General features: G+C 37.1%; 1 protein-coding gene across 5 annotated transcripts in view; it reads right to left on the reverse strand.

Moving 5' to 3' along the window:
- The window catches only part of Gint3 (GDI interacting protein 3), a 132,475-nt gene that overhangs the window by 57,717 nt on the left and 52,272 nt on the right, over positions 1-22,486 (reverse strand). For all 5 annotated transcript variants that reach the window (XR_010859780.2, XR_010859781.2, XM_067145167.2 and 2 more), the window contains one exon: positions 9,357-9,602. Coding sequence is in view for 3 of the 5 variants with exons in the window: in XM_067145167.2 (XP_067001268.2) it covers positions 9,357-9,602 (246 nt within the window). In the remaining 2 variants the exon portion in view is untranslated. The remainder of the gene's footprint in view (positions 1-9,356; positions 9,603-22,486) is intronic.

Genomic DNA, 22,486 nt, shown 5'->3' on the forward strand with positions numbered 1-22,486 from the left:
GTCTTCAAGTAGAGCTGTTGAAATGAGCTCTGTCTCCTTCCAATGGTTGTGGACACTCTTTGCTTTATGATTTCTGAGGATTCTCTAAGCAATACCATCCAAATGCGATGCTAAGATGGTCCCTTATGCAAGTTCACCGCCGATCGCTTTCCCAGTACAGTACTTCCTCAAATTACCACAATGACGGAACGTTAACACCATGATCCATAAGTATGCCGCAGCCGTCGTCCTTTTGTGAGATAGTTTCTTGCAAAACGCGTGATCGAGGATTTAGCGTTAATGGGACTGAAATTTCTGGAGGGTTGATCCGGGAAATCATTTCTTTGGGGAACGGATACTGCAGGATTTTTAAAACGTGATTTAATTAGGATGCTCGCGGGACCACGTAATTTGAATGAATAATACGGGAAAAAGTAGTTTCCGGGAACGTATAATCAAGGTTCTACTGTATATGGTCCTAATTTCGTCTTTGAAATCTTTGATAAAGGGACCTTGAAAGATCTATGTAACATGCTATTATACTCTGGTTTCTTTTGGGCTCCTGGATGTGTTGAGCTTTGTTTAATGCTGTTACCGGTTTACAATGATTTTCTAAATATTTTAAAGTATCATTTATTACTGTTGCTACTGCGAATAATCTGAAGGTGTAAGTAATTGAGTGAGCACACATTTTCTAATTCTTTAGTGAGCTTCACATGTGGATCTATCTCATCAAGGTAATTAAGGACATTTTCGCTGCTAGTAACTTGTTGTTCTAAGATAGTTAAGACGTCGTCTACAAAACGTGCCCAATAAATAATTCCTTTCAGGGTACTGAAATGTTTTTTTTTTTTTCTTAGAGATAATCCAAATGTATATCGGCCACGGCTCCTGAGGTTCGTGCTCCCATTGGTAGGCCTTCTGCTGATAAATTACGTTGTAAACGTAAAATTATTATTATAAGAAACTAACTCCACTATATGCATAAATTCTATTTCTTGTCCACTAAGGCCTGGTTTCATCAACACATGTTAAATATATACTAACAAGTAGTTAGTTAATACGGAGTTAAAATTTTAACATCATGCTAGGTTTCTTGCGTTTCATCAAACTTTTTTTGTGAAATGTTAACTAATCGACTGTTAACTCTCCCAATATTGCGAACTGGTGCGAATCAAGGAGGCAGTGGTACGAACATGCTGTTTTACAGCGCGCACCGATGCGCTTTTGTTTGCGAACAGCTGTAATATATGGCGCGAGAAGTGAAACGGAATCGTAGTTCTAATTTTTCCTCCTTCGAAAAAGAGTTGTTAATTGAATTAGTTAGTAAATGTATATAAGTTATTGAGTGCAAGCGCACGGAAGGCTTGACGATAAAAGAAAAGGACGAGGCGTGGGAGAAAGTCAGCGATGGTTTCAATGGGGTTAACAGATACTTTTTTAGCGGGTATCCACTGTCACCTAACAAAATCACATCGTTAATTGTCCAACTTCAAACTGTGCTCCGATATGGGAGTTATTAAATATTGTATTGTCGTGTGCAGAACCAGACCACCTAGCAAGTATATCCCTGATTTGGAGGTTAGGCTCATTAATCACCTGAACATTAACAGAGAAATATCCCTTCCGATTACGATATATTTCAGCCCAATTGCCTCCAGGTGATTGGATTCTTACATCTGTGTAATCTATTGCACCTAGAACAAACACTAGGAAAACGGCTTATTTCATAGAAATCTATTTCATAGAACTCGCAGATAATTTGCTGACGATCTTCTACTGAAGGGAATGTAATGTTATATGCCTCCTCCTCATGGATGCTATTGCTGCAGACACTCGTCAAACAACTCTACTAACAGTGGCTTTAAAAATTCCAGCATTGTCTCCGACTATTATGTGAAAATAACCAGTAGCAAAAAATCGTAATATTATCAGTACCTGCAACATTGGAGAAAGAGGTTAAGTTTCTCTTCGTAGGATATTCTAACCTCACTGGAATTTCTTCAACAACCTTAGCAACGACTATTTTCGATAACCTGTATCTATGAAGAAATTCCGCATCCGTCAAATTTTCAAAAGTCATTACGTCGCTGAACTCTTCTTCGATCAGGATTGTTTTGTAAAAGATCTAAATAGAGCAATTCCGCAATGCTAATGTTAGCCATTTAACATTGGAAATGGCTGATGTTAACTTAAATACGCAGTTTAACATTTGTTAATGTTAACAGTTGTTGATGAAACGCAAATTTTCTTAAATCGTATGTTAAAATGATTTAACACCTTGTTAAGTACTAACATGTGTTGATGAAACCGGGCCTAAGCCTGCTGTGTTTTCTTAAATTGATTTTTATTCATGTAAATATACTTTTGTTAAGTATACTTGTATATATATATTGACTATGTCAGAGAAATGCATGGTGCAATGAGGTGAAATGTTCAAAACTTAATTTTGTCTACTAATTCTAGTAAAATAATATATTATTATTGGTCCACCTTTTCAATACAAAATGAAAATTACATAGGGACTAGTTTCGACCTAGTAATAGGTCATCATCAGCCTGAAGTAAATTAAAGCGTAAATATCGAAGAAAACATAAACAATGTAAACACAAGTACAGTCTTTTTAAAGGTACATACCATGTGGGAAGTTGAGTAGAGATATATTAAAAATAATAACTCTTCCAATTGACGAAGCACTGAGCGGAAGTTATGTAAAGTTCGGTGCGCCGTATATTATAAAAGACCACTGTGCACTAAATGATGTAATAAAGAAGAATAGTAGGTTGAATGCTGGCTTCTTCTTAGCTGTTGTATATACGAAGAAGATTACGTCGTATTTTATAAGGATCAAATGTACCACCTGTAAAAAAACCTACATCGGGCAAACAGGGAGAAACTTTATTATCAGATACCACGAGCACACTAACGCAATAAAATACAACAGGTTTTCAGCCATCGGCCAACACATGCAAGATTATAACCATAATTTCACCAATATTGAACAAGACATGGACATCCTCGTATTAGCAAACAAGGGCCCTTTACTCAACATAATGGAAAATTACTACATACACCTAGACCAATACTTTAATGCCAGTCACAATCTCAATGAAATCTCAGAGAAACCCAACATACTCTTCGATCTATTTATCACTTTCCTCAGAAACAATAATGCAGCCAACCTAAACTCAATCCTAAATTTAATCAAAGGTACTTTTCCAAGACAGTTACACTTTCTCCCGCACCCTTCAGCCCCACCTTAAGCCCTCTTCCTAAGCCATATTTCATTTCAATACAAGAACTTACTGATTTCCATGATTATAATTTTTACAACACCCCATTTATACTTTATTCTTTGTTAAAACCTCTTAGTATGTATATTCCTTGTATTATTAACTATTACCATAACATCTCATTTCACTTGTTATTCTTTAAAATAACATTTTCTTAGGATTTCGCCACAAATGATCTTTGCTCCAATACGGCTGATGATGACCCCTAGATGGGTCGAAACTAGTACCGTGTAATTTGTAATTTTGTGAATATATTGTAGTATTGAAAAGGTGGAAACGTTTACGTTGTTATTATTATTACTTATATATTAAGGTATTGATAGACATCAAAATACATGGATGTTGGAAAGGCTCTTCAGTTTTTTGGAACAAGGCAATTGTTGCGCGTGGAGGCTTAGGAAACCAGAGAAGCGCTATATTATGTTAAAAAATAGAGATCCTTAAAAAAGTCCCGTGCGTCGTATAAATTGTGGAAATGGAAATCGAAAAAACTTGGTTCTTAAGCGATAATGTTGTTCATTCAGAGATCAATTGAAAATAAAGAATCGTAACATTGTCTTCTCAAGATGTTTATAAACTAGAATTAATAGACGATGCGAAGTATGATACTAGGAGAAAGCTCTTCTGCTTCTGGAATCTTGAAGGACGATGGATGTTTCACGAGGTGGAATAACATATATGGAGTTAAATAAAGGTGGATATAAATTCGCAGTTCAATGCAGACCATAAATTTGATTCTGAATAAAAGACAGGAAGTTTTTTTTTTTAAATATGTCAAAAGGAAAATTTAAGCGTGATGTGATGAGCTGAAGAGAGAAACGGAGGTAGGAAAGGATCAAAGGAAATTTTGAGGAGGTGAGGGAAGAAAAATGAAGGTAGGAGAAGAATATATATATATAAATTTTTTTTTTTTTTTTTAGCTGAAGAGAGAAACGGAGGTAGGTAAGGATCAAAGGAAATTTTTGAGGAGGTGAAGGAAGGAAAATAAAGGTTTCTCTTCAGCTAAAAAATTTTTTTTATATATATTCTTCTCCTACCTTCATTTTTCTTCCCTCACCTCCTCAAAATTTCCTTTGATCCTTTCCTACCTCCGTTTCTCTCTTCAGCTCATCACATCATGCTTAAATTTTCCTTTTGACATATTTAAAAAAAAAAAACTTACTGTCTTTTATTCAGAATCAAATTTATGGTCCGCATTGAACTGCGAATTTATATCCACCTTTATTTAACTCCATATATGTTATTCCACCTCGTGAAACATCCATCGTCCTTCAAGATTCCAGAAGCAGAAGAGCTTTCTCCTAGTATCATACTTCGCATCGTCTATTAATTCTAATTTATAAACATCTTGAGAAGACAATGTTACGATTCTTTATTTTCAATTGATCTCTGAATGAACAACATTATCGCTTACGAACCAAGTTTTTTCGATTTCCATTTCCACAATTTATACGACGCTCGGGACTTTTTTAAGGATCTCTATTTTTTAACATAATATAGCGCTTCTCTGGTTTCCTAAGCCTCCACGCGCAACAATTGCCTTGTTCCAAAAAACTGAAGAGCCTTTCCAACATCCATGTATTTTGACGTCTATCAATACCTTATAAAATACGACGTAATCTTCTTCGAATATACAACAGCTAAGAAGAAGCCAGCATTCAACCTACTATTGTTCTTTATTACATCATTTAGTGCACAGTGGTCTTTTATAATATACGGCGCACCGAACTTTACATAACTTCCGCTCAGTGCTTCGTCAATTGGAAGAGTTATTATTTTTAATATATCTCTACTCAACTTCCCACATGGTATGTACCTTTAAAAAGACTGTACTTGTGTTTACATTGTTTATGTTTTCTTCGATATTTACGCTTTAATTTACTTCAGGCTGATGATGACCTATTACTAGGTCGAAACTAGTCCCTATGTAATTTTCATTTTGTGTTGAAAAGGTGGACCAATAATAATATATTATTTTACTCTATTGTAATCACAGTTCAATACGGATCTATCATTATGAAACTTATTTCTTTTAATTACCAATTCTAGTGTTTTTAATTCAAGTTTTGCTTGAAGATGATGAGATTTAAGGAATTTTTTTGCACAAAATGAGATAACTTGTAAGTGGGACTTCTTAAACCTGATTATAAGTCTGATGGGGGGGCACCAGCCTTATGTATCATGTATAAGGCTTTAGCCATAGGTAACCTTGGATTCATATTTGTAAATTTAGAAGTTTCATTGTTATCTAACAAGAATGTGATATTCTTTAATAAGCTTTTGAGGTTTCTTTGAATTCTAGACGTAGGGTCTTCTTTGATGACTGGAAGTTAGTTCTCATTAAAGAATGTGTAGGTTTTATAAATGTAGTCATTCTTGTCCAAAATTACTGTTGCGTTCCCTTTATCTGCCTTGGTAATGAATAAATGATTGTCCTTAATTTTCTTACGAAAATTAATTCGGTGATTTTTAATGTCATTTTTTACGGTCTTATTTTCCTGGGTTGTATTCAAAAGTTTTGTAATTTATCTTTAACTTTGATTCTGATCTTATCTTGTTTATCTATCGGAAGTTTCGTGATAGCAAATTCTGTTTCGGTCAAAGTATTAATTAGGTCATTCTTGGAAAGAGGTATTTCCCAATTATGTTTGGGACCCTTACTCAATATGTTAAGTTCTGCTGGGGTGAGATTAATACTATTAAGATTTTCTACTGGTGGTGTAGGGGTAGCGTGCCTGCCTCTTACCCGGAGGACCCGGGTTCGATTCCCGGCCAGGTAAGGGATTTTTACCTGGACCTGAGGGCTGGTTCGAGGTCCACTCAGCCTATGTGATTAGAATTGAGGAGCTATCTGACGGTGAGATAGCGGCCCCGGTCTAGAAAGCCAAGAATAACAGCTGAGCAGCGGTCGCTTGGTAGGCCAAGGTCCTACAAAGGCTGTAGTTTTTACAATGCTTGGTAACATATTTATTTAACTTATTGTAAAATACATCTTTGGGACCGGTTTTGGCAATCCACTATGCCATCATCAGCCATTGAAAGTTTAATAGCAAAGAACATTCAAAAATGTTCTAAACAGACCATTATGATAATCTATTGAATAGGTGGAACCTTTAGCTTTACCAAGCATTGTAAAATCTTTAGTCAATACGGACAAAAAATGAAGTTTTTAATACTAAATAAAGGCCGTAGTGTCATGGGGATGAAAATTAAGTGCAGAAAAACGGAATAGCTATGTAAATGGAAGCCTATCGGAGCCTTCTTTCATTCTTTGAATAGTGAGAGACTTTATGTTTATTTCAATGTGTCACTGCGCCAGATTTAATTATTAAGTCGTTACTCTTCTGTTATGACACATGGTGTGTGAATGGTCAGTTACAGAGTATTTCTTTGCTTATATATTTGTGATTTTATGGCTAATGATGACATTATATATGTCAAAACCGGTCCCCAAGTTGAATAAAAGGTATTTGTAACATAAACACGTACCTAATTAGTATCGAAAAGGTTGAACCTAAGAGATATCTTTTTTTTGCTAGCGGCTTTACGTCGCACCGACACAGATAGGTCTTATGGCGACGATGGGATAGGAAAGACCTAGGAGTTGGAAGGAAGCGGCCGTGGCCTTAATTAAGGTACAGCCCCAGCATTTGCCTGGTGTGAAAATGGGAAACCACGGAAAACCATCTTCAGGGCTGCCGATAGTGGGATTCGAACCTACTATCTCCCGGATGCAAGCTCACAGCCGCGCGGCCCTACGCGCACGGCCAACTCGCCCGGTAAGAGATATCTTATTGTTGATCTCAGTTCAATACGGAAACATTAATGAAGTTCATATCTTTAAATATTCCATTTACGTCGATGCGATTGAAACAAAGTCCATTCAAATGCGCAGTATCTAAACGTGTTTCGTATAATCTGTTGTTTAGGAAGGATTTATTCCTGTATAGGAATGTAATTTCATCCCTAATCCAAATTTTATCTGTCTTACGTTGTGTCTCAGAAACGTCCTCTCATCACCATCCTTGCCAAAAGCATGCTGTGCTTAATGCCGAGCAAGGGAGGTTTGTGAGGAGGATAAATTAAATGGTGAACTTGAGTTCCTAACCAAAACATTCCTGAGCAATGGCTACTCAAGGAAACAGATTGACGAAGTACTACATCCTAAGCCAAAAGACAGATTGTCACTGGATTCTCGTCCTTTGAGTCTGACCTTACCAAATGTACAATGTGTTACGGATAGGATCAGCAATATTCTCAGAAGGTACCATTTTTTTTTTACATTACGTCGCACTGACACAGATGGGTCTTATGGCGACGATGGGACAGGGCGGGGTGCTAGGAGTGGGAAGGAAGCGGCCGTGGCCTTAATTAAGGTACAGCTCCAGCATTAGCTTGGTGCGAAAATGGTAAACCACGGAAAACCACCTTCAGGAATGCCGACAGTGGGGTTCGAACCCACTATCTTCCAAATACTGGACATTGGCCACACTCAGGTGACAAGCTATCGAGCTCGGTAGAAGAAGGTACAATTATCAAGTCCATTCTTCTTCTTCTTTTTTCTATTTGCTTAATGTCGCACCGGCACAGATAGGTCTTATGTTGACGATGGGATAGGAAAGGCCTAGGAAGTGGAAGGAAGCGGCCGTGGCCTTAATTAAGATACAGCCCCAGCATTTGCCTGGTGTGAAAATGGGAAACCATAGAAAACCATCTTCCGGGCTCCCGACAGTGGGGCTCGAACCCACTATCTCCAGATTACTGGATACTGGCCGCACTTAAGCGACTGCAGCTATCGAGCTCGGTCAAGTCCATTCTAAAGTCTAATATCATCGTAAGCAATTGCTTGCGATCTGTCAAAGATCCTATTGGTTTAAAGTGTGCTGGAATATATATGATTCCTTACTCATGTCAATCGGTTTATGTTGACCAAACATGTAGGAAGGTAGCAACGAGGGTCGAAGAACATTGCAGCCACTTACATCTTTGCCAGCCAGAGAAGTCTACTGTGGTAGAACATCCCATACAAACTGACCATCAAATCATTTTTGATGCAACTTCTGTAATTTATGAAGAGAAACATTATATACCGTCCGCCTCTGTGGTGTAGTGGTTAGCGTGATTAGCTGCCACCCCCGGAGGCCCGGGTTCGATTCCCGGCTCTGCCACGAAATTTGAAAAGTGGTACGAGGGCTGGAATGGGGTCCACTCAGCCTCGGGAGGTCAACTGAGTAGAGGTGGGTTCGATTCCCTGGAAGTGGTTTTCCGTGGTTTCCCACTTCTCCTCCAGGCGAATGCCGGGATGGTACCTAACTTAAGGCCACGGCCGCTTCCTTCCCTCTTCCTTGCCTATCCTTCCAATCTTCCATCCCTCCACAAGGCCCTTGTTCAGCAGAGCAGGTGAGGCCGCCTGGGCGAGGTACTGGTCATTCTCCCCAGTTGTATCCCCCGACCAAGAGTCTGAAGCTCCAGGACACTGCCCTTGAGGCGGTAGAGGTGGGATCCCTCGCTGAGTCCGAGGGAAATACCGAACCTGGAGGGTAAACAGATGATGATGATGATGATGATGATGATGATGATGAACATTATATACCTAGAATCATTCATGAGGCGATAGAAATTGCTAAACACCCAAATTTTTTTAACAAAGGTGATGGCTATACACTACCCTCCATAGTTAACTGTAAACATTTTCTCCTTAACTCTGCAGGCCCTGGAATGTACTATATTTTTAACAGGGTCTCTCTACCTTTAGTCTGGTTGCTATGGAGTGACAGTTGCCAATACATTATTTGTTATTGCTCTGAAGACGATCTTGGTTGCAGGATTGAAACACGTCAGCAAATTATTAACATTATGAGGCCTAATATCCCCAAATTAAGTATTATTATGTTAAATATTATTTCACTGAACTATTAATGAATTTATTAATAATTTAATTTACTGCTCACACATTAGAGTGTCCAGCTAAAAATAACAATATTAACTACTGAATTTTATATTCCAATTTAAGTAATTTTCAATGAAAATAACACTCTTATTAATTACAAGCACTAGCCTAACAAAGCCCTATTCAATACAAACCTGTAAGTTTTCTATGCTATCATCACCATCTTTTGAAAAAACTAAGAAATCATCTTCACTGTCCTGGAAAGCTTGTTTACGAATCTGAAATCCAGCAGCTAACAGAAAGTCTTGGGACCCTTCTATAGGTGCAACACGTTCTTGAAATGCTCTATTGGACATCCGTATTTTTTGGTATTTTTCTTCTGTAGGATTCAATATAATGTTCTGCAAGTATTTGCACAGTATCTCAACACAGGCACTAACCTGTAAAAAATATGTATCTTTGTATTACTTCAGATATATTAGTTCAGTATGCAAGAAATCAAAACTCAGCCACTTACACAAAATTTGCAATGTATTTTCAAAGTAAAATGAAAGGATTATACAGGTATCCCTCACTACATGTATTCTCACTTTAACGGATTTTACTATGATGCAACTTAAAAATATATACTTTTAAAAATCCCAATCAGTAGCAATTTCACAGTAACCCTATGCATGGCACGTGACTTTGTGCACACACCACTTTAAGAAGGCAGCACTGTGCTGCATGCCAGTCAAAGGGAAGGTGTAGAACTAAAACTCCAGTACTGGCAAAGCAAATGTTATAGGAAAAAGAGGTACCATATTTCTCCGAATCCCAAGGCAACGTTTTTTTCTCAGAATTTCCTTTGAAAAATCACAGGTCGTCTTGCATTTGCAACATAACAGTAATGAACACCACTGGCAGCTACCATGGTAACCACGTGCATAAAACCCGACTTTCCATTTCTGCATCTTTATTATACATCGCTAGTCATGGCAGTCGATTGGACAGTGCCTTTGTGTAACCTCACGGGTTCTTGCAAAATAGTGCAGACAGAATGGTATTCTACTAGCCTCTTACAGAAATGTTTCTCAAATCCACAGAATTACATCAAAACATTAGGCCTACTCTCTTGAGCCTCTTACAGAAATGTTTCTCAAGCCCAGACAATGACATCAAACCATTAGGCCTACTCTCTTGAGCTAACTGCAAGGTCGACCATAATGTACAGTTCTTCCGACCCCCAGCGGTGCAGGAAATGTCGTTCAAATTGGAATAGCAAGGATGTGATCCTTAGAAAGGCTACGGTGTCTCAATGACAACGTTATTATGCATCTACTGAACCTCATAAGCTATGAATTCCATTGATCACTATCAAACGGTAGGAAGGGTCCACCTATTCAATAACATTAGTTTGTATATTGTCTTATAAAAGCATTTTAAAAGTAGAAAGGCACCATGCTTAACATATTGGAGAATTGTTACATACATTTAGAACAATACTTCAACCCTAACCATAATATTAATGAAATTAATGAAAAATCTAATATCCTATTCGATATTCTCATCCCTATATACACAAAATATAAATGGAAAAAAGACAAGTCCACCAATCAGTTCAAATCTACCTACTTGCCCACCACCCGCCCCTCCTCACACATCCCTCCTCCAATCCCTGCTATCATAAGCTATACTCCTGCTCCCTCTCAACAATCAGTCTGGTGTTGGTCTCCGTACCAAGTGCACATAACTTATGAACAACATAGGGGTGGGTCTCATATACCTATACATACTTATCTTGATCTTCTTGCTTCCCTTATATTCTCAATTATTTACTTCAAATTATTTTCTTTTCAGACATTCACCTCCAAATAAATTAAACAATAGATCACTACATTGATAATAAGGAAAACCTATTCAAAGTACGAATGTTCCCCTTAAAGCTACGTAAGTCTTGACCCATACCGGTATTACTATTGAACAAACATGAATATCAATCAAGTTGCTCGTCTACACAGAAAAGGATACCAACTACCAGATCAACTCAAAAACAATGGCTGCTGTAGAAATGACAATAGTTCGCCATCAACCACAACATTCTTGATGTGTTACTTAGTTTAAAATGTGGATATGATATTCGGACTTCATCAATGGTTTAAATTATATCAGTGTTTACACAGAAAAGGATAACTCCCAGATCAACTCAAAAACAATAGCTGCTGTAGAAACGACAAAATAGTTCGCCATCAACCACATCATTTATGATGTGTTATTTGGTTTAATGTGTAGATATGTTATTCAGACTTCATCAATGGTTTAAATTAAGACTATAAATTGTGTCATATCAGTGTTTGTATCATTATTGGTTATATATGCTGCTTATGTCTTCCAATTGGAGTGTGGCTGCAGATGACCCAATATATATGGGGTCGAAACTAGTTCCAGTTTTATTGTATTGAATAGGAGGACCCTTTTTAGCCTTTTATAGTCTACTGAACCTGACGCTTAGTAACAGTAGGCCTAACTGTTTTATAGACAGCAGAAATATATAATAATAAAGTTTTATTATGATCCACCTGTTCAATACATTACAATGTTGTCACATCTATATATATAAAATAGCTTGTCCTGACTGACTGACTGACTGACTGATTCATCATCGCCGAGCCAAAACTACTGGACATAATGAAATGAAATTTTGGGAATACATTCATATTAAGATGTAAATGCTCGCTAAGAGAGGATTTTTGGATATTCCATCGCTAAGGGGGTGAAAAGGGGGTTGAAATTTAAAAATGTGTGTGTCTATATCTCGAAACTTAAAAAGTTTACAGATGTAAAAATTAGTATTTAGAATCTCCCTTAAAAATAAGGAAACACGTATTTTTTTGTTTTCGGAAAATCCCAATAGGAGGGGTGAAAAAGGGTGAAAAATGGGTTGAATGCCTTTAATGAGGATACACATATCTCAGAAACTGAATATATTACAGACCTGTAAATTGGTATTTAGGATCTCTTTTAAAAATAAGGAAACACGTATTTTTTTGTTTTTGGATAATCCAATTAATGGGAGGGTGAAAAGGGGGTGAATTTTTAAAATGATTGCATCTATATCTCAAAACTTTTAAAGTTTACAGATGTAAAAATTGGTATTTAGAATCTTCTTTAAAAATAAGGAAACACGTATTTTTTTATTTTTGGAAAATCCCAATAGGAGGGGGAAAAGGGGGGGGGAATGGGTTGAATGTTTTTACTGAGGATACTTATATCTCAGAAACTGAAGATATTACAGACCTGAAAATTGGTGTTTGGGATCTCCTTTAAAAATAAAGAAACACGTATTTTTTGTTTTTGGAAAATCCATTTAATGGGGGGGGGGGTGAAAAGGGGTGAATTTTTAAAATGAGTGTATTATATCCCAAAACTTTTAAAGTTTACAGATGTAAAAATTGGCATTTTTGGAATCTCCTTTATAAATAAAGAAACACGTATTTTTTGTTTTCGGAAAATCCCAATGGGAAGGGTGGAAAAGGGTGAAAAAGGGGTTGAGTGCCTTTAATGAGGCTACATATATTTCAGAACCTGAAGATATTACAGAGCTGAAAATTGGTATTTGGGATCTACTTTAAAAATAAAGAAGCAGGTATTTTTTCGTTTTTGGAAAATCCAATTAATGGCGGTTAAACAGGAGTGACAAATTGGGGTGAATTTTTCGAAAGACTATATCTACAGAATATCTGAGAAACGTAAAATGTTACGGGCGTAAAAAGTGGGTATTTGGAATTTCCTGTAAATGTAAAGAAAGGTGATTTGTTTTTGGAAACTCCCCTTAAGGGGAAGTAAAAAGGGGTGAAATTATAAAATGAGAATTTCTACAGTATATCTCAAAAAACGTAACATGTTATACAGAAGTGAAAAATGGTATTTTTACCTCTATTAAAAATAAAGAAACGTGTATTTTTAGTTTTAGGAAATACCACTTGGGTGGTGGTGGTGGTGGTGGTGGTGGTGGTGGTGGTGAGGGGGGGTTAAAGTGACTGAAAATGGTTTTGATTTCTTTTAATTAGGCTACTGATATCTCAAAAATAAAGATGTTACAGACGTGAAATTTGATATTTGAAATCTGCTTTGAAAGTAAAGAAACACGCATTTTCGGAAAATCCAATGATGGAGGGGGGGGGGGGGTGAAATAATTGAAAAATTAATTGACTTAATTGTATGAGAATACATACATCTAATAAAAATAAGGTTGTTACAGACGTGAAAATTGGTATTTGGATTTCCTTTAAAAACAAAGAAAAATGCGTTTTTTCGGGGGGGGGGGGGCATCTTGCGGGGCGGGAGTGAAAAGGAGTTGAATTCCTTTCATGAGGACACATAAATCAAAACCTGAAGAAGTTATAGTCGTGATAATTGGTATTTAGAAGGTCCTTTACTATTAAAGAAACAAGTATTTTTGCTGGAAATTTCACTTGGGGGGGGGGGGGGGCTGAAAGGAAGTGAAAAAAAGATTATTCTTATGGGGATACTTATATCTCAAAACTGAAGGTAATAGCCGTTAACACTGGTGTTTGGAATCTCCTTTAAACATAAAGAAACACGCCTTCTTTTAATTCTTTTTTTTTGGAGGGGGGGGGGGTAAATAAACTTAATGGCGGTGGGATGTAAAAGGAGGTGAGACCAATTGATATTACTGTTCATAATGTACTTACAAGGAGCCTCCGTTGGTCAGGTGGCAGCAAGCCGGCCTCTCACAGCTGGGTTCCGTGGTTCAAATCCCGGTCACTCCATGTGACATTCGTGCTGGACAAAACGGAGGCGGGACAGGTTTTCCCCCGGATACTCCGGTTTTCGCTATCATCATTCATTCCAGCAACACTGTCCAATATTTCATTTCATTTGTCATTCATCGATCATTGGCCCAGAGGAGTGCTTCGGCAGCCGGCACATTTCCTATTGTCGCCGCTAGATGGGGCTTTATTCATTCCCTGTCGTATGACTGGAAACAGGCTGTAGATTTTCGATGTACTTATTCTGATCATAAACCGATCATTTTAATCTTTCCTGGGTTTGATTTCAACAGCCATCTTTTCCTTCGGAGAACGTTCTTAGATTACGGTAGACTCTCCTGGCATATAAATGAAAATTTAAACACATTTGAAATAAGCGGTAGGAATGAGATTGACCGTCAAATTGTTCACCTCTATAATAAGTTCAATAATGCACGGAAGTATGTCATTCGTATCGCCAGAAATCCCGCACACTTGCCTACGCGCGACAATGGTGCTGGTCACATTCTCAACAATGACAATGGCAGCATATGTAATTTGCCGCCAGGTAACAGTCTTGTGTCTTTCTGCGGGGTCCAGAACATCTAATAATAATAATAATAATAATAATAATAATAATAATAATAATAATAATAATGTTCTGGACCGTCGTCAAATTGTGCAGACCGCGCTGGAAACGGGTCCTGGCCTGGTAATGTCTACGAATACAGTCCGGCCGCGGGTTCAGTACCGCCAAGGCACCCAAGACGACACAATGCCGGATCTCCTTCAGGAATTGGTCCATACTAAAAATGCTTATAAGGAAAGATGGCAAAGATTTAGGGACCTAACTGACCGCGTGGAATACCTGGACCTAGCCCGGGAAGTACGAAATCGATTGCTGGAAAGAAAGATTGAAAAATGTGAGGAACTATGCTGTAATCTCTCAGAAAACGAGTCAGATCGCGAATTTTGGCGGATTCTCTCAGAAAACGACTTAATTCGCGAATTTTGGAGGATTACATATAAAACGTTAAGCATTCAATTATAAATTTCAATATAATACCGTAGCGAAGCACGGGTATCTTGCTAGTTTAAAATAACTTCATTAGTTAAAAAGTTATATATGGGACATGTTTCGCTCCTTTATAGAGCATCATCAGCCAAATCTGAATCTCGAATAATTGTTATTTACGTAAATAATGACTTAAGAACTCTTAGAACATTTTTGACAAACTTAAAACTTATTCTATTAGAATATCATAAAATATAAAATCTTTGTATACATGGCTTAATTACATGTGCTTAATAGGAAGATACATTAAAATTATGGAAGAGAGAGTACTAAAATATAAAATAAAAATATACATATCATGTCCAAAATCTTAGAAAGACGTGAAAATCAATCTTAGGAGCTAAATTTGAGGATTTTCTTGGCAATGAGATCTGGTAAAAAAGTTATTTATCCCTTGTGGATAAGAGTCTATAAAGATTCATTTTCGTCAATTTGATGATTGAACTTGTAACAGGATAATTGTTGGTCTTCAAGAAATTTAAATGCTTGTCATATGACCTCGGCGAATGCTGTTGAAAAGATATGTTCTTATAGATGTCAATGACCGTTCGTTGAACTAATGGATTTGATAAGGATGATTGAAAGGGACGTAAATCAACGTTTGTATTGAAAGCTGCTGGTTGGTTTATCTTGTTGAATGTCTGTAACAAAAAAAGGAATCTTGTAAGTAATCGGAATTTGTGTTGCTAGTTAAGTGTGTGCTTCTAGAAACTTCACTTACCCCTCCAATTGCTGTTTGTCGGTTTGGAGTTTTCCGAGGTTATGTGGTGACTGTCTGTTCTGTGTCTACTTCTTGTGTTGTAAGAGTGAGGTGGTGGGGGTTGAGGGGAGGGAGTAGGGGTAGGAGGAGAAATGTTTGTGGGTGTGGTTCTGGAAGGGGAATGTCTAGTAGGAGCGCAGGGAGGGGTTGAGTTCTTTAATGTTGGATGATTATTAGTTGTTTTGGGAATGAAAACTTTGGCAAAATTACTTTTTTCTAGATTAAGCGTCTTTAATAGTTTCGGTAATTGTTCGTGTAACGGATTTCTTATTTCAATTTTGTCATTTAAATTTTTTTCTTTATTGAAATACTGGTCTAAGTGGATATAAATATTTTCTAATTCTGTCATTAGTTTACCTTTTTCTATCTTCTTTATAATTTTTAGGTCTTTCTCTATGGTTGTAAATTGGTGGCCTGACTCTCTCATGTGAGCACTCACCGCAGAATGTTTGTTGTGCTTTGTAGCATTAACGTGTTCTAAGTATCTTGTGAGAAAGTTACGGCCAGTTTGGCCAACATATGAACATTTACATTCTACACATGTTAATCTATAGATGCCAGAACTTAGATAAGGGTTATTGTTGGAATTTATACTATTGTGGTTGAAAAAAATGTTTCTGTTTGTATTTTGTGTTTTGAATGCTACATTCACATCTCGTTTTTTGATAGGATTAGTTATTTGAAAAATGGCTGGATTGGTGAATGTAAATGTTGCGAATTTGGACTGCTTAGTTTTTTCGGGAGTAAGATTAGTTACTAATTTTTGTTTTACTTTATTGATGATCCGATTGACTATATTTATTTTATATCCATTAATTGAGGCCAGATCTTTTATAAAATTGAGTTCCTTTTTTGATGATGATGATGATGCTTGTTGTTTTAAGGGGCCTAACATCGAAGGTCATCGGCCCCTAATGGTACGAAATGAAAGAACAAAAATGACAAAGGCATCCACTGACCAAAATAAAAATTAAAAAATGTCATGAAGAATGAATGGATGGACAGGAACCCAAGAAAACACAAAACAAACAAACAAAAACAAAAACCAGTGGATCGGATTCAATAGAGAACGAAAATAACATTATTACCGACCAAGGAACCACTTATAAAGCACAAAGATGCTTGGTGTCTAAAGGGGGTGCAAAATCCATGTTTAAGGCCCCACAGAATGGTACATGTCGCGAGTAAAATAGAACCATGGTATGTGTCATGTTGGGGTATTAACCAGAAGTAGCAAAGACTCACAGTGTTCCACAAAAGATGGTACTACTCACAAGTATTGCAATACGTACAAGTAACGCAGACCTATGGTGTGTCTCACACAATGGCCCAACTCAGAGTCAACGCAAACGGAGAAGGTTCCCCACCTAGGTGTACTAAACACGGGCGCCGGTATTCCCGTGGTGTTCCTCACATAGTGGGTACTATTCACAGGCAACGCAGACCCACGGTGCTGCACATATAGTGGTACAACTCATAGGCTACGCCCAGACCCGCGGTGGTGCACACATAGGTACGATGCACGGGTACTGGAATCCACCAGGCCAGGCTTTTTACTGCAACGAATCACAAACATATTTCGTACCATGTTAGTGATACTACTCGCAAGTACATGCAACCCATGGTGTTCCCCGCATGATGGTACGAATCAAGAGTAGTTGCATGGTTCTAATTCATTCATCCCTTGGTCGCCCCTTTTAGTCGCCTCGCACGACAGGCAGGGGATACCGTGGATGTATTATTCGTCAGCCTCCCCCACCCACAGGGGGTGTGTGTTTGGTCCGCGAGAGGTATTTTATTTCCCTCAAGTCCGCCGGCAAGCCGGTTAGGACTCCCCTATCCGCCACCTGGGACGCGCCACGTAGGAGTATCACCTCTCCCCCTGCTACGCCAGCGTAGTAGGTTCGTGGAGTTCCTTTTTTAAGTTACACTCTGAAAGGGGGATTTTGAAAGCTCTATAAACCAAACTGTAAAAAGCCGCCTGTTTATGTGATTTTGGGTGAAGAGAATCATTTTTTATCGTTAGAGGAGCATATGATGGTTTTCTAAATATTTGAAATTCAAATCTATCTCTTATTCGTGTTACATTAATATCCAGGAAGTTTATTGAGTTGTTAGTTTCATCTTCTTTCGTGAATTTTATATTTGGGTGAATAATATTTAAGAAATTTAGGATTTTTTCATTATCATTTTTTTGGCTATCTATTATGACAAAGGTGTCGTCTACATACCTGATCCAAAGGCAAAGTCCATTTATTTTTGTGTTTATTTTGTTTTGCTCCAAATGATCCATATATATGTCTGCCAGTATGCCCGACGTGGGGTCTCCCATTGCTAGGCATGTTTGATAGTAAATCTTTTTATTAAATGTGAAGTAATTATTGTTTAATACAAATTTCAGTAGGTTTACGAATTCATCTATTTCACATCTACTTAATTTACTGTATGTAAGGAGATTGTGTTTGATGATATTGATGGTTTCTTTAACCGGTATATTTGGATACATGTTGGTTACGTCGAATGAAACCATTTTATGTTGTGGTTTTAAATTGAATTTTCCTAGTTTATTACAAAATTCTATTGAATTTTTGATGGTCGATTCGTTGTTAAATTTGTAATGTCTTTTGAGGAAATAGTGTATAAATTTGGATGTTTTATACGTGGGACTATTTCTACTGTTTATTATAGGACGTATGGGTACGTTGGATTTATGTAATTTGGGCAATGCCCTAGCTGTTGGTAACTTTGGATTCATATTTATCATTTTTTTGGTGTTCTTGTTTATTAAATAAAAAAGTAGAATTCTTGAGGATAATTTTTAGATTCCGTTGAATCTTATTTATGGGATCCTGGTTTACAACAGTGTAGGTTTTGTCTGAAAAGAATTCTTCTGTTTTTTCAATATAGTCATTTTTATTTAAGAGGACTGTGGTTTCACCTTTGTCTGCTTTGGTAACAACTACATTATTTTTGTTTAGTTTTGTTTTTAGTGTCATTATTTCTGTTATGAGAGTGGGATTACAACTTTTGTTTATTTCCCTTACGAAAGCCGGGAGCTTCTTTTTAACTTCAAATCTGATGTCGTTTTGTATATCTGGTGTTAATTTATTCAAGTTTGATTCAACTTCTGCTACTACATTGATTACGTCTTCTACTTTTTGAGAGTTAGGCCAATTAAATTTTGAACCTTTATCTAATAGGTTTCAATACGGATTAAAACATGAGATTAGTCACTTGCAAAGCAGAAATATATTCGTGATGGATCGTTGTATTGTAGACACACGTGGAACAGGTACTGCCGGCAGTTTCAATGGGTTCTTGCAGATATTATAATGCAAATTTTACGTTAATGGTTGTTAAACACGCGGAAATGAAGAATAATTGTGTAGCCACAAGAGAATATGGCATAACTAAAGCCAATATTCTGTACATGGTGGAGCTCAATCTACAAAGCCTGCTATTATGCCAAACCATATAATTAAAATCCTTCATAAACATAATATAATGAGCATTATACCTACTTAAAATTAAAAGGATACTTAATATAATTTAAAGTTAACATGAAATGAAATTTAACTGAAATTTAAAGTATCATAAACCTACCGCATAATCCCAAATACTGCCGCACCCTAAATTTGAGATTGCAAAATACGGAAAAAAATATAGTCCTCACTACTGTCCACTGAATTTGAAATTCCACATTCCTTAAAGCTTTTGGATACTAGATCCTTGGGAATGCGTGCCATGCGGTCTTGATCCAGCTGCATATTAGTCCCACTTCAGCCTCTTCACTCATCCGGTTGGTGTTAACGCGTGATCACCATCAGACATCCATTTGGTGCACAACTGTTTCATTGCAGTTTTGAAAGGCCAGTTCACGCACACATACGACTGTAGAAGAGAAGTGAGTCCTCCGGGTATTATCGCAAGATTGGTTTTTCCTTTCCTCATCATATCTTTTATGGCATCAGTTGTATGTACTCTGTAACTATCCAACACAAGCATGTTTCGTTTTTGTAATAAAGCTCCCAGGTGACGTTGCCAAACGCACTTCACCCAGTCCTCAACAAACGCACTGTCCATCCAGCCAGACTCATGTGTTCTAACAATAACACCAGACTGCAAGTTTCCTTTATGAAGCGTTTTCCTTTTCAGAACCATATATGGAGGGACTTTGGTTCCATCTGCTAATACATTACCGTGCATCGTTGCTTTTCGTTACCACCTGTTCTGATGGTTATTCTTTTAGAATGCTTCGTATCCACTGTATTTTCCAACGGCATTTCAAAATAGACAGGTGTTTGGTCAGCATTTTCAATTTGCTACAGCAAATAAGAATTTTGCTTCCTCAAATGAATAATGTGATGCTGAAAGGCCATTCATTTTTCTTCACACGCCCCAGGGAGATGTTGTGAAATAGACGTACATCTCCGAATGCACAATCCCTTTCTCCAATAAAAGTTTCCGATCCATTGGCGGCTTGCAGTAAAACACTGTTTTGAGTTCTTTTGAGATCTCCAGTGCTTTCAATTCACACATTTCACTAGAAACACCATATCCTAACTCGCGTTTTTCCATCACAAATTTGTGGAGTCGTTCTTCAATTTCCGAAAACACTGCACTCCGCCCGTGGAACACTCTGCAATCACCGTTACTTTTTAGAAGTTCTTCCTTCTTCTTCCGCCAATCACGAATACATGATTCATCAATATCGTACTTTCTGCCAACGGCACGATTTACCTATATTTCAGCTTCGCTTACAACTTTAAGTTTCTCATGCACAGTAAATGACTGTCCCCGGTACAAATGAGTTGTTATATGTACTATTGTGTTGAATAGGGATGGACAGCAGGGATCATATTTATGACCTTGAAGGTGCTCTACCTGAAGGAGAGAGGTAGTTGAAATCTATTCTGAGGTAATCTGGTTTACCTGTTCACAGTATTTTGTGCAGAAGTGAAACAGCATGGTACTTAGGCCTATCATATAATCTTATCCAGGACAGCTGATGGAGGAATGGGCTGATATGAGAATGGAGCGGAACATTTAGAATGAACTGAATGCAGGCATTATGCACCCGTTAAAGATTAGAACCAAGTGAACAACTTCTGTAATTATAGACTATATCACCATAATAAAATATTGGTAGTATTAGTCCTTGAACGAGCAGTTTCCTGATTTTGACAGTTAGAAAGTCCCTCATTTTGTAGAGTGAGTGTAATGAACCGAATACATGCTGACAAACTGTTACGTGCTCTGACCAACTTAAATACTTATTCAAAAATTATTCCAAAGTTCGTAATGGCCACTTTCAGTGTTATAGGTGTTTCAATGATCTTGATAACCGGTATACTGATGCTTTGTTAGATCCTATTATGATGGCTTGTGTTTTTAATGGATTTACCTTCCTCAGAAGTAGGTTTCTACCAAGGTAATTTAGATTACCCTCATGCTCATCTGTCACTATCATCATCTGTTTTACATCAGTCATTAGGTGGATTGACGTGCTGCTCCTGTCCAAACTTTGATTCTTCCTTCAAAACTTTCAATATTTCACTCACCATCAAACTAGTAAGGGAATACAAATGTTTGATACAATACAACACCTTGTGCATAGCATCCAATTTTCATGACAGCTATATTTACTAGCCTCTGGCACCGCAATAATAAGACATAATTGACAACTTTGTGTGTTGGTAGAGTCATTCAAATGTCAACACATCGCCTGCCTCAAAGCTTACAATTATTGGAAATATCTGTTAATTAATAAATTAAAAAAATCTCACCTGTTGCTCAAAACTCTGTACTGTCTTGCTGACATGTTTGCAACGAATGTGACTCAACAATGAATGGTAAGACAGAAGAATAACATATTCTTGGTTCCTGTTAGCTACAGCCTTTCTGAAGTACAAGGAAGTATCATGGACTTAAAACCATGCATAAATATAACACTTTTTTTAAATAATGCTTGATTTGTTGGACACCGTACATTAATGGGTTAAGTAATTTCCTTTGCTTGCAGGTGTAGAGATTTGATTTTTTAAGTCCTTATGAAGAATACCCATCCCTACCTCACCCATGCTGAATTCAACTCATTTCACATGACTATTTCACAGAAGCAATTATTCACGCAAAACAAGGGACACCTATTTTAACAAGCTACTATCAAAAAATAGCAAGTGAATAAACTAATTCCCCCAAATATGTTATAATTGGAATGATACAATGTGTCAGTGTGCCATGAAGAAAATAAAATGAAAGTTGTAACTTACCAAGATAGGATTGTGATAGAAATCAACAAAATATGAAAGACATTAGGAAAAGATCAAATATTTTGATTTCCATCATCAGTGAGAGAAACTAAAATGTATGCAGATAATGGACCCAAGATGATGCCTGACTAATGTTTCTCATCAAATTCATGTCTTAATAAATTACTTTACATTATGCTTCGAAACAATCCATCCTTATAACTTTCCTTCTGTTGGTCCATCAGGCTACCTATTGTCTCCATTTGCTTGCATTATAATGGCAGATTTAATCAGTGAATTAGAATCCGGAGATTATTTATCTTTTCAGACTAAAATAATTCTCAGAAGGACCAGGCGATTCAAGGGCTAAAAATATAGAATAAATAAGTTATATGAAAAAAATAAGTTAAGCACAACTTGACTCTTGTGACGATGAAAATGTTATTCTACAAGGAAACCCAGGCAAATTCAAACATAGTTTCAGCAA

Source organism: Anabrus simplex, chromosome 4, assembly GCF_040414725.1.
Source record: "Anabrus simplex isolate iqAnaSimp1 chromosome 4, ASM4041472v1, whole genome shotgun sequence".
NCBI lineage: Eukaryota > Metazoa > Arthropoda > Insecta > Orthoptera > Tettigoniidae > Anabrus > Anabrus simplex.